The sequence below is a fragment of the Papaver somniferum genome, chromosome 10 (assembly GCF_003573695.1).
Source record: "Papaver somniferum cultivar HN1 chromosome 10, ASM357369v1, whole genome shotgun sequence".
Lineage (NCBI taxonomy): Eukaryota > Viridiplantae > Streptophyta > Magnoliopsida > Ranunculales > Papaveraceae > Papaver > Papaver somniferum.
The window spans coordinates 101,546,877-101,561,386 of NC_039367.1; the positions used below are offsets into that span (position 1 = coordinate 101,546,877).

General features: G+C 33.8%; 1 protein-coding gene across 1 annotated transcript; it reads left to right on the forward strand.

Annotated features, from left to right (window-relative positions):
- The first annotated feature begins 503 nt into the window (after positions 1-503).
- LOC113316030 lies at positions 504-953 on the forward strand. Its single transcript, XM_026564262.1, has one exon. The coding sequence runs from the start codon at positions 504-506 to the stop codon at positions 951-953; it is 450 nt and encodes a 149-aa protein (XP_026420047.1).
- Positions 954-14,510: the final 13,557 nt, after the last annotated feature.

Genomic DNA, 14,510 nt, shown 5'->3' on the forward strand with positions numbered 1-14,510 from the left:
CCTGAAGACGTTATTGCTCTATACTAGCAGGCATGCTGTCTAGGAGCCGTCCAATCTTTCGATTCTATATAGAAATAATTACTGATATTGCTCAGTATTTATGAGATGTGTCGTTGCCTCAGCTGAGAGACTACACATCTACATATACTCTGAGAGACAGTATTCTCAGTCAGAGATTTTGCAGCACAAGCTTTCATGCTTTCGGCGAGAGACATGAGCCTCAATATTCATATGATTGATGGATCAGGAGCATGTACAATTATGATTTTACGATTATAACCCTTGTCGAAAATCCACCATCTCAGAAAGAAAGTTCAAAGTTCATATGGCTTGTCTGGTGGATTGGCTGTTATATGGAAATATGGTTTCCATATGGAAATTATTCAGGAAGAGATAAAACTTATCTCTTTTCTGTAAAGACGGATGCTTCCGTTGGGTTTTGGGTTTTATCATGTATGTATGGTGTTATTCATGAAAATGTAAAAATCCTGTAATGGTCTGCAATGGATCGTCTATCTTCTCAGTATAGATACCCTTGGTTGCTTATTGGAGACCTGAATGCCACTTTGCATTCATCTGAAAAAGTAGGAGGCATAAATACTCCAAATACAAAACATGCTCTAGCTACTCAATGTATTCGTAATTTAGGTTTCATTTATGTTGTCTGGTCAGGTGATCCTTATACTTGGTCTAACCACAGACAAGGAGATTCCCATATTAGGGTTCGTCTTGATTGTGCTTTAGCTAATACTACCTGGCATGATAACTTTCCTTCAGCTCAACTGAATAATTTACTGACTATAGGTTCAGATCATGCTCCAGTGTTTTTGAATACGGAAGGGAATGTTAGAAGTAGGGATAAGCCTTTTCGTCTGTTTGAATACTGGTTAGGACATAAAGATTGTAAGGCTATCATAAGGCTGCTTAGAATGCAATGCGCAAACTCATGCTAATATTAATGCTAAACTTCTCTCTACTCAGCATGCTTTATCTAACCGGAGTCAGGCTACTTTTGGTAGTATACAACGTAGGATCAAGACTGTTAAGAATAATTTGTTGCATATGGCCAGGCATAATCCTGCAGCTGAACTCACTCCTTAATATAAACAACTTCAGCTTGAACTTGCTCACTGGTATGATGTGCATAATCAACATTTACGACAGGTCTCTAGGGATAATTACTTTGCTTATGGTGATCGTAATACCAAATATTTTCATGCTAGAGCAAACTTTAGGCATAGAAGAAATCACATAGCTTCTTTACAGAATGAGATAGGTATGTGGTGTAAAAACCGTGATCATCTAGAAAGTATTTTGAATTGTCATTTTCAACATATTACTACTTCGTCGAATCCTAGGGAAGATACTGAACTTTTAAATTTTATTTTTCCTTATATCTCTGTGGATGATAACGATATGCTTCTTAAGATACCAGATGTGGCTGAAATTCGAAATACCATTGCCCATATGCCTTCGTGGAAAGCACCCGGGCCAAATGGCTTTCAAATTGGTTTATATAAACATAACTGGGACATAGTGGAGTCTGATATTGTCCCTGTGGTTCAAGACTTTTTTACTTCCAGGAGATTAGATCCTCACATTAATAATACATATCAGACTATAGTCCCTAAGGTGGAGTTCCCTGCCACTCCATAAGACTTTCATCCCATTAGACTTTGTAACTCTACTTATAAAATTATCTCTAAGCTAATGGTTAGTCGTATGAAACCAATTATTTCCAGAATTGTCTCACCATATCAAGCAACTTTTGTACCTGGTAGACATATTCAAGATAACATAGTTATAGCTCATGAATTATTAGATACAATGAAACAAAGAAAAGATAAATATGGAGTTGTAGTTATAGCTGTGAAATTAGACATGTCTAAGGCGTTTGATAGACTTGAATGGAATTTCATCATCAATATTCTATCTCGACTGGGATTTGCTAAAGAATGGTGTGAAATGGTGTATCAATGTATAAGTACCTCTACTATCTCTTTGCTTCTAAATGGTACTCCTTGTTCTTCTTTTCAGCCATCACGGGGACTTCGACAAGGTGATTTTTTGTCTCCGTATTTTTTTATAATCGGTATGGATGCTCTGTCAAGGCTCCTTTCTAGGGATGAAAAGGATAAATCTCTTCACGGCGTTAAACCTGCTAGAACAGGCCCATATATCTCACATCTTTTTTTCGCAGATGATTTCCTTTTGTTCTTGAAAGTGAAATCGAACTTAGGTATGCTCAAGATATCTTACTGAGGTTCAGATGTGCTTCTGGTCAGGTAATTGACCCTATCAAGATCGCCTTTAGTAAGAACATCTCTAGGCATCGACAAACTGAAATCACTAGCATGTTACAAATGAATCCTATGAAGCTTACTGATAGATATTTAGGGGTGCCTTTATTCCTTAATCGATCTAAAGCTTTGTGTTTCCAGCCTTTAGTTGACCAAATGCAAAAACACTTAGATGTGTGGCAACAAAAACTCATACCTCAACCTGGTAGAGCAATCCAGATACAATCAGTTCTGAACTTTGTAGCTTCATATCAAATGACATGTTTTCCAATTCCAGATTCAATTTTAAAACAATTGGATACATTACAACGTAGATATTGGTGAAGTCCTCATCCTAAAAAGAAGGGTTTTAACCCTAAGGCTTGGAAAAGCATGTGTATCCCTAAACGACATGGTGGTATGGGTTTTAAGAATCTTCGAAAGTTTAATCTAGCAATGCTTACCAGAATGGAATGGAGGTTAGTCACTCTGCCTGATGCTTTATCGTCTCAAGTCTTAAAATCAAAGTATTTCCCAAAACATCAACCTTTACATGCAGTAATTAAGAAGAAGGGTACTTGGGTGTGGAAAAGTAGAACTAGAGGTTTAGATGTTGTTAATAAATATCACATTTGGGAGATAGCAAATGGCAATGATATTAGTATTTGGAAGGATGATTGGGTGACTGGACAGGCACAACCTCTTGTTCGACCAACTGAGTATTATCTTCAAGATTATACTCAAGTCTCTCAGCTTATAGATCTCTATTCAAAGGAATGAGATGAAGCTGCTCTTGCCAAACTGTTTGATACTAATCAAATAGCTCAAATTACACGCATTTGAATACCATACTCGCGAGATGATTGTATTAGATGGTCCCTTACTCAATCTGGTAAGTTCACCACTACATCTGTTTATAAAGCGTTGTTGTCTCCTCACTCTGTAGCTACCGCTCAGCAACAACATCAATGGTTGAGGCTATGACATATGAATATTTTGCCGAAATCAAATTGTTCATATGGAAGTGTCTCAAGAACATTCTCCCTTTGAAAAACAAACTTGTTAAGTTTGGAATTGTGTTGAATGATTTATGTTCTCTTTGTGGTTTGCATTCAGAGTCTTTTGACCATATTTTCTTCCACTGTGATTTTGCTAGAGCTGTTTGGTTTGCAATCTGTCCACAACTGTTTGGTTTTATTCAACACTTTGATACCTTAAGGGACTGGATTCAACATTGGTTTGATGCTAAAATTGATTGCGCTTCTTAACAAAATCTTAATCTCTATATTGTTACTTTGTGGCAAATATGGAATGCTCGGTGTAGTGCCAGTATAGATAACAAGAGTCAATGCCCTGTGGTAATTGTTCATCAAATTAAGCTACTGCTAGAATCTTTAACTCAAACACAAAATCTGTACATGAAGCTTAAACAACATTATTTTACTGATCCTATAATTTCTAAGAGTTTTTACTTCAACTGCTCCTAATTTTATCCCTATAATAATATCAGTTTAATGTTCGTGGATGCTTCCTTGGGGAAACGTCCACTTTCTGCAGGTTGTGGGGGTGTCTTCTATAGAACCGATGGTAGATTCACAGTAGCACAACCGCCAGATGCTGTCCAACAGTAGCAGACTCTGTCATCGAAGCAGAAGCTCAGGAAATTTTGAAGGTTGTTCAATGGGAAAAAGATATGCAAACAGCAAACATCATCTTTATCTCTGACAATCTCTCTTTGGTTCATGCTCTTAATGGTGATCTCTCTAGCGTCCTTTGGAAAATTTTGTCGTATGTTCAAGACTGTACAAACGACTTTTCTTTCTTCAGTCGTTCTGTATGTAAATATGTGCCACGGAAGTGCAATGCGGCTGCTGACACTCTAGCCAAGCTAGCTAGGAATCTCAAGTAAATAGTATATGGGACAAGCAACCCCCTGTAGGTATTTTAGACAAACTGTTCTCTGTGACATAACTTTATAACTTTTTGCTGGTCTTATAAATAGTTTTTTCCTTCAAAAAAAAAAAGTTGTAGTTGTTCTTGACTAGTTTAATAGTGAGATGTTTAGGGAGATGAAGTGTTGGTGTGGTAGTTGATGAAGACATAGAAGAGGATGAAGAAGACCTTGAAAAGCCATGTTTAAGAGGCGCAAGAAGAAGCGTAAGAAAAATTGGATCGAGTAGCCGCATAGGGCTCTATACCATGAAAGATGTCGATTCTCAATATATACCGATCAGTAATATCATAAATACAATATTACCCATGTATAGTTTAGCTTAGATATTACAGTTGTGATGAACATTGAATACATAAGTTACATATGATTACCAGCAACCGTTACCTTACAAAACCTTAAAAAACACAGGAGTAACAAACTAAAAATTTTCAGAAAAAAATTTCGTAAAGGAGTAACAAATCATTGCTTAACGTGTTCATTCATGAATCATTCCAGCATCATATCAGGCAACACAGAAATGATTATCATAATTAACAAAACCGTACGCCGGAAGACGGAAGCTATCCTCTTTAGTGGGTCTAGTTTCAATAAGAGGAATATGGTACAAACTCATCTGTTATTGAGTTGGTACATGGTTACCTCAATATGGTACAAACTTGAAACCTTGCGTTGCTTTGAATCCATCTATAAAGTAATCAAACCAAGAAATCAATTAAAATATGTGAAAAATTTTGTACTATAAAATGAGTTCATCCACTCAAATTTCCATGTAACTCAACGGTCAAGTAGACTAAAAAGTTTCATGGTTATTATCATTACAAAGACAATATCAGGTTAGATCATAATATAAAGATATTAAATGATATGAACCCAATTCCAGTTTTAGTATACCTCGTTTTTTATTCTTTCTCCTTAACTCTTACTGACATAATCTACTTCCGAAATCTCCCCCTTTAATGACAGCAAGGAACTTCGAAAACGTTAACAACTTCTCCCCTTTAATGACAGCAAGGAACTCCGAAAACGTTAACAACTTTTCGCCTCCCGCACGTTTTTTTTCCGCACGTTTTTCTCGTATCCCGCACGTTCTTCTCGTATCCCGCACGTATTGTTGGTCTCAATCGCTGGATTAAGTCTAATTCCAATTATAGCCGTCCGATCCAACTCATTTGCAAAACTAAAAGTACCATACATTTCTCTATATAAAAACAGAGTTTTTTTCGAACGCTTTCATTCACTGGAGCTTCTGGTTGAATCTGGCCCCACCAATTTTTTTTAAAAGAAAATTTGTTTGACGTGGCCCAATAAAAAAACGTGAAAATTATTTTCTGGCCCCACCAATTTTTTATTTCCTAAAGCAATTATTTCAAAAAATATAATGTCGCCAAAAATACATTAAATCAAAAATCAATCACACTTTCACATTTTCATCATAAAAATCAAAAAATTAAATCAATCCTGCATCAAAATCAATCACATAATTAATGAATAAAAAAATATCCAATGTTCGTTTGCAACTTTTAGAATCGTTTTTTTCCTAATTACAGCTCCATTCTATTAATTAAAACTAAAAAAAGTAAAACGACACTTCCGATGAGAATTAGAAAAAATACATACCTTTGAACCAAGTGTTTTGTCTTTCTTGCAAAAGAATTTTTTGGTGATCCTATCCAAAGTAAAAAAGATACATAATTGTTAGAACCTGAAACAAAAATTTGAAGCAAAAATTAAAATCTAAAGCAAGCCAATACAAAGATGAGCATACAATAATTCATCCAATAACAAAATAATAATCTCATTTTCACATTAGTTTTCTTAATTAGGTTCATGCCATAATTAAAAAATAAAATAAAAAATAAATTATATAAAGTTGATTTTTAATTTCGTTATATCTTGATATGCAATATATTTTTTATACAAAAATATTTGCAACCATTAATTACGGTGATACGAAGATAATGTAGATATCCAAACTGTCCAAAAATAAAATATCATAGATACATATTTGAAAAGAAGTACCTAAAATAATTAGATTCCTGAACCAGTGTGAAAAAATACTCAATATTTTCTGGGGGGAAAATTCCGTAACAAGGTGATTCTGGCTATCAAAAATTTATATATTTTAGATATCAGATTAATGTTATTTCTAAAATAAAGTCGGTTTTCTTTTATGGATTTCTGGGTTTGGTGTCTCTATATAAAGCATTTGAGCAAATGCCAAATCCAATTGTTCCCACGTCGCTTTTAGTTTTCTTTTTTTCCTTTTCTTTTCATGCGAATTAGAGTTGTTTGTTTGATGTACTTTCATTATTTGTGGTCAGGTACCTCGAACTTGCACTGTTATAGCTATTGTTGTTGAGTACACGTCAAACAATATTAAGGTAAAAAGTGATAAACGTGATATCAACACCATAATTTGATTTTCGATGTTTTCTAATTTGATTTCTTGGTAAAGCGAATAAATAATATGATTTTTTTAATTTTCTTAATTACAGATGCGTATCTTATTTTTTGTTTTTCACGGATTTGGTAGAAGATAGTAATTAATATTAACATGGATTTTTTTGTTCCCTTCTGTTTGGTTTTCGTTTATGTAATACACACATTTAATATCAAAAAAATTATTTTTTTTGTGTCAGGTACCTTGATCTTGCACTTGCTATAGCTATCGTTATCGAGTATACGTCAAACAATATCAAGGTAAAAAGTGATCATCATGATATCAACACTGTCATTTGATTTTTGATGTTTTCTAATTTGATATTTTAATAAAACGAATAAATAATATCATTGCTTTTGATTTTCTTAATTACTGGTGCGTATCTAATTTTTTGTTTTTTACGGATTCGGTAAAAGATGTTGACTAATATCATCATGGACTTTTTTGTTCCCCTCTGTTTGGTTTTCGTTTATGTAATATACAGATTTAATATAAAAAATTGTATTTTTTTGTGGTCAGGTACCTGGATCTTGCACTGCTATAGCTACCGTTGTCGTGTATACGTCAAACAATATCAAGGTAAAAAGTGATCACCATTATATCGACACCATAATTTGATTTTCGATGTTTTCTATTTTGATTTCTTAGTAAAGCGAATAAATAATATCATTGTTTTTGATTTTCTTAATTATTGGTGCGTATCTTATTTTTTGTTTTTCACAGATTCGGTAGAAGTTAGTAATTAATATCAACACGGATTTTTTTTGTTTCCCTCGTTTTGGTTTTCATCTATGTAATACACAGATTGAATATCAAAAATTGTTTTTTTTTTAAATGTATTTATAAAATTAGATAGATGCGGTTTCTTAAGCGTATAAAGGGTTTATACATTTCTACAGATTTAAGACAAGGAATTCATTTAATATCCCTGATTATATTATTTACAACCCGTGGAAGAAGTAGCAATAGATTGTGATATGCTTGAAGCTGAGTCTAATGGTTATCATCTGGATGATCAGCAAATTGCAAAGATTCAAGCTTGGTATCCAGTCCAATTGCCATGCACTTAACCTATCATTTGTTTCTGAGGTGGAGATGCACTTAACCCATCATCTGTTTCTGAGGTGGAGAGATGCATACCTTCTTGATAACGATTTATTCTTTATGAATTGTATCCAATAAAAACTTTATTTTCCCCGAACGTGTGGAACGTCTTGCATAAAGTTTATTGAAGCAGTTGTACTTATTTTCATTTGTTGTCACCATATTGTGATCCTACATTTGCAAGATTTTTCGCCTTTTATCTCTCCTCTAGAGGTAGGATACGGGATACCATAAACTAACTAATGCGTTGCATGGGTTTCTGCTATAAAGATCCAAGTTTACCCAGTTTGGGATCCGCAAGCGATTTTATCCAATTATATTTCCTTGGTCTATGATCCATTAACTACACAGTACGGGGGTACCAACTTAAACATCCTTATTATGAAGTTATATCATGGAGTCCCATTGCAAGGGCCATTTATAAGTTCAGAACAGATATATATTTGATAATATAATGTAATAAATTCTCACGGAAGTGTCCACATAAAAACCAAACTTGCTGATATTTTGACGCCTTAAATTATTATTCTTTTTGCAATTTAAGAGAAAAATTGCAACCACTATCGGGTTATGTATTAGAAAACATATGATAATATGGCTGTTGTACTTTGCTTTTCTTGTTGTAGTTAAGAAACTAAATTGATAGATAAGTAGTTTAATATGATCCGTATGATATTGGTTTTGAAGTTTCATCATTTAGTCGTATAGATTGGAATCATGTATCGCATGATTCTTTTCGGTATATATAATTGAGGCTCCAAATAGAAAAAGGCTCTGAGAGGTTATGAAAGGGCACGACACTTAACGGGTTCGAAGATGAAAAGTACTTATGGAGTTGGTCACACCCTGTATGTTAATGCGTGAGTGTGTTGCACAAATCTACCCGAAAAAATTAGAACTTGACGATGCACAAGTAAGAATGCAGTGATAATTTGTCAAATTTAATTTATCAAGATTTCTACTGCAACCCATGATATTGCACAAGAAAAATCAATGTTATGTCTGGCTAAGGGCATCATAAAATTTGTATGATGCACGATTTTTTTGCTCATTTGGATGACTTATGATGATAAAATTAGCCACTTTCACCATTTTTTGGAACATTATTATGGATGACTTATCATAAAGCATTTGTAGAACATCGGTCAAACTACCATCGGTTGGTTATATTATTTTTTTGAAGAAATTTGAAGCATTATTTGTATGTGTCATCATTAGTTGGCTCTTAAATGTTCTGCTTACTATGCTAGAAATGGAAAACATGCCGTAAATGATTTTTGTAAAATAAATCTTAACATTGGTTTGATTATGCCACTATGTCCAAAAAAAAATTAGAAGTCGATACTACATTCTCGATTCTCAGAGCACTACACAACCCTGTATGTGACCTCATAATTCCCGTTTCCTATATTTGTAATATGTTTCCGAAGTTTATAATTCTTTCATGATTATCTTTATAGAGTGCGCCATATTAATGCGAATAATGTGATGTGATGGATGTTTTTTATAGTACACTTGAACCCCAACCTAGAATCATACGCCACCTTGAAAATTAAGATACAATATCAATGATAATTTTCTGTCCTATTTTTAAGAGGGAAAAAAACATATAAGGAGGTACAACAAATAGAAGGATCAGTTAGATTTAGTTTATCCCGACAAGAGGGCTGGAGGTGTTAGATAACTATATCGAAAGAATTAACCAATAATGTCATAATGGATACACTTTGGATTGTATGTGGAGTACATACAGTGAAACAAAACAAATATTACTCATTCAGTAAGGAGTTATTAAATGTTATAATGGATATGGAATTGCAGCCAAGCATCATAACTGGCAGAAGTTACTTAAAAGAAAATCATCCTTACAATGGTCGTTTGCATAATCTCTTTTTATTCAATCACATACTCAATTTTAAAATATATATAAACATCGAATTGCATAAAGACTTATCTATTTCATTTCCGGGTTCTCCTAAGTATACTTTTTGGTGGGTTGATATGCTTGCATGGGACTAGCGAGAAGGCATAAACCAGAAACAAAGGGAGGAACCGAGTTTATTTTTAAGCACCACGTAGGTATCCACAGTACAACGTACAACAAATATCAAATTCTGAAATAATCATCGACTCTGAAAATACCTTAATAAAAGGTAGAATGCTACTTTAGCACTTTGTAAAAATGCGTGACATGAATCTCACAATGGGTGAGCATATATGGGTACATAATGACAAACTTTTAAACGGAGAGGTAGATTCTACCTACCCAAAGTACTCAACTAATCTAATCAAGACATTTACATTTTTGAAGTCCATTTGCTTCGTTCACGGACGCGCACTCACTTGGTTCCAATATGGAACATCGTTATACGACGAAAGGCCTAGAGTATCAAATATGTTGAATATCATCTCGAACTAAAAACTGAACTCAATATATATATATATATATATATATATATATATATATATATATATACAACGAGAATTGATATAAAAAATTTATTTTGATAATTTAAGTAAAAAGTTTCTTCTCCAATTAATCACGTTACACTTTATGTGTTATAACACATAGAGGGATTGACTCGCAAAGTCCATCATAACACATTATTCAAATTTGACTAATAAGAAAAAAGTTGAATTGCCAGTATTTGGTTCATCCCGCAGTTTACGCTTTCATCTTATAGTTCCCGTTTACAGATACATTATTCACTCACTTATTCAATCTACAAATAATCAACCTTAATAATTTTGGGTCCTATAATTTGCTGGAACTCTTGCATTCACTTAGTAATTATTCACTTAACCATGTTACTGTCTACATTATATTTGGAATTTAAATCCTAGATTTTCATGTTGCGATCAAATAAAACACGATCTCTTTTAAAGTATAGTTCACCATATATGTACTGAATTTATGAGTACACGCACGTTGGACATTTAATAATAATTCACATTCACGTAATAGTTATACATTTAACAATTCAAGGGATTAGTTAAATTGTAGTAACTTGGCTGAGTTAAGAAAAGTTTTAATCGAGGAATTACGGAAAAATAATAAAAGAAATAAAAAACGAATGTTTTATTTATTTTTAAAAAATATTGTTTGTATGAAATTTATTTCAAATCATGGTTTCCCTTAGTTAATAGCTACCTTCTAATCTTATGTTTCCTTTTTATTCTAACAGCAACGATCACATAGAGAGATTCCAAAGTTCATTTTTAACAACCTTGGCAAGCGGAGAGCAACTATAGCTTTTGCAATAGTCAGAGTACTCAAAACATAAGAAGCAAGACCGTTGAACAAAGAAGATAATTTATAAAATACAACATGGTTTTGCTCCCCAAAAACACAAGTAGGCTACTATTACGTTTTTCTAAATTTTTGTGATTCTTGTGAATATAACTAACCAATAAACAATTAGCTTATAGAACAAATACACAAGGTTATCTCATAGATAAACAATTGATGAAGATTACTATTTACAATGATGCGTCCAGTTCTGGAATCTTGAAACATAGGTAAACAAAAATATAAGTAGAGAAGTGGTTTAAAAAACTTTACTTGGATACTAGTGGTTTGAATTTAGCGTGACTCTAACCAATTTTCTTCCAATATTCCATAAATAAAAAACAGACCCGTACATCACACGGGTGAGAAACTAGTTTATACTTAAACAGAAACCCTTTTCTTACTCTTGATCGAAGATTCTTCTTCTCCCACAACTCTGTTCTCAAACTGCTAGAATCTTAACCCCTGATTCCCTTCGCAAATCAATTTCTACAAAACGGACATCGTGCAATTTTTTGATTAGATCGAAATACAGATTTTAATCGGCCATTATTTTTAAATCATATACATACTTAACAAAAATATAGTCTACTGAAATGAGAAGAAAAAAAACGACGAAAGAGTTAAGAGTCTAGATATGGAGAACGGAGGATTTTTCTGAGTGGAAAAAAGGACAGAGTGGCCTACGAAGCAGAAAGAAAGTAAAGGTTGGTCCATTTTCCATTTTACACGTGTGGAACATGTAAGTAAAACATGAGTAACAGCGTTACTATAAACCCATACTAGCCAAGTGGCCCAAGTCCCAGTTTCATGTGGTGGTCCTAAAGTGACTTATATGTGCCTACGCACAATCCGCACGTGCACATTAGAGAACCGAAATGAAAACAAAAGAAGATTTTTAAATCTTCAATAAATCAGCGACACAGGCCGTAAAAGAATACTACCTATATCGACGTCGTTAAATAAAAGAATACTAAATATATCAACGTGCAACGCACGGGCACTCAACTTGTTATATTAATGTTGTTTCTATGTTGTATGTTTGAGTGAATGGATTTTGCAAATATGTAAATACTTGTTAGCCATTTATACAAACAGTTCACAAACCTAAACTTAGCTAAATCTTTAATACTTGTGCATGGGTTTGGTGGTGGATCTAGTTAGCGTGGTGGTGATCGTGTAGTAGAGATGTGAAATATTACTGATCATCTAAATTAGGGAAAACTGAATTCGGAGTTGGGGAATTGGTCGAATATAAAACTAGTGGCGACGGTAGAATTAGTATGTTGTTGCAACAGCTGGATTTGAAATCAAAATTATGAGATTGAGATGTAACAATTGTACCTAAAGTAAATTGATCTGGTTACTCTGGTGCTGGTGCTGGTGAAAAATTACTGATCATCTCGTCATTCCGTTTAGAGGTGAAATCAAAATTAGGGAAAACTGAAATCGGAGTTGGGGGATTGGTCGAATATGAAACTGGTGGTGATGGTGAAATTAGAACGTAGTGGTGTTATAGTGTTGCAGGAATTAAAGGAGCAGGGTGGTGGTGGTGATAAAAGAAGGTGGAGTAGGATGGTGAGAGGAGAATGAGACTTTGTTTCCGCATCAGACGGAGAAGCAAAGAAACGAAATAAAAACATGGAGGATTGACGGGATAATTGGAAGTTTGTCAGGGGTATTTTAGGAAGTGAAAGATACCACCCAAAAAAATTACGGTTGAAAAGTTCTTATTTTATTTATTATAGTACTAGTCAAGACGCACGCCAGATGCGCTTTCCATTCAATCCAAGACCTTGTAAAACATATCACGCAATCACGAAATAGTTAACAAGTCACTCCAAAATTAGTTTTCGATTGATTTGATTGACTAAAAGTTGTTAAAGATTTTATCGCACCAAGTTTGTTTATTATTGAGAATCTTCTCTTAAGATTCACTCAAACTAGATCAGAGTATCGATGGGATCTTTAGAATTGTTGTTAGATCTAAAGATATATTGTAATAATTCATTGTTAACAGACTCTATTCTGTGCGTGATTGATCACAAGAGATTCAAGTGGTATTGTGCAGGTTATTGAAGAAGATGAAAAACATTTCTTATTAGTTTTCGTATCTTGTGAATTCTTTGTGCGCAAACCTTGATCGGCCGGGATCCAACTAGAATCAGATTTATTCGATTGATTAGTTGCGTGAGAACTGTATTCTCTATATTTCTCTTTAAGATTTATCTTGATTGAGTGTGAATCTATATTTGACTATTTCAGTAGTTAAAGTTAGATTGATCTAACCAGACAAAGGAGTTTATTAGATTAAACGGAAGAGCATTTGTCAAAGAATCATCTATATCTTATAGCAAAGATTGATTAGAGTGGTTACCAAACAGATTCTTCCTTTGTTGTTTGGAATACGATCCAAAGGACTTGCTATTCACGTGCGTGACTCTAGAATTCGAAGTCGCAAGTATACTGAGGGAACTAAATAGCTAGGGGTAGTCTGATTGGTCTCAACTATACGAAGTTGGTATTAGATTTTTTTTATAGCGGCTTAATTATGAGAGTATTCAAAACTGGACTAGGTCCCGGGGTTTTTCTGCATTTGCGGTTTCCTCGTTAAAAAATCTTGTTGTGTCTTTTACTTTGATTTCCGCATTATAATTGTTTATTATAATAAAGTAAAATACACATATAAGTTAACTCCGCATTACTTGATAGTGATCCTATAGAGTTTGGTTAATACTGAACCTATTATCAAGTAAAATAATTTGTTGTTGTATTGTCTCGATCTTGTATACATAGTCAATCACACAAGTTATCTTGTTGTTGTATTGCCTCTATCTCGTATCCATAGACGATCACTCGAAGTGTGAACCGAATTGTCGTATTATCTCGACTCTGTCTATAGACGATCACATTCGGTAGAGGACTTATTGGTTGAAACAAAAATATTATGGTGTATTTGAGTACCCTCATCTTTTTAATCATCATATTTGATCTATAAGTGTTAGATGAATGTGGCTAAGTTATAAGTGTTCATGTGGCTAACTTCGGTTAGCTATTATTGAGCCAACAAAGTATACAGGTTTAGGTACATTTCATCTATATCTAAATATAGGTATATTTCATTTGTGTATATCAACCTAATACCATCTAACGATGGAGATCGATTGCTTAATTTCTAAGCATACTTAACTTGAATCTTAAATCAGGAGTTCATCTAACGGTGAATATCAATTGCTTTGTTACTAAGATATCTTAGCTCTGATTGCAAGCAACCCTGATTTGAAGGACTATATAAGGGAGAATTCTAGCATCTGGGAAACCTAATACCGACACTCTCGTGTGTCATAGTTGCAAACTAGAGTCGATTCTCCTTTAACCTAGGTTTTCCAAAACCATTATTAGGTTAACGACTTGAAGACTTCGTTTGGGATTTGTGAAGCCAAA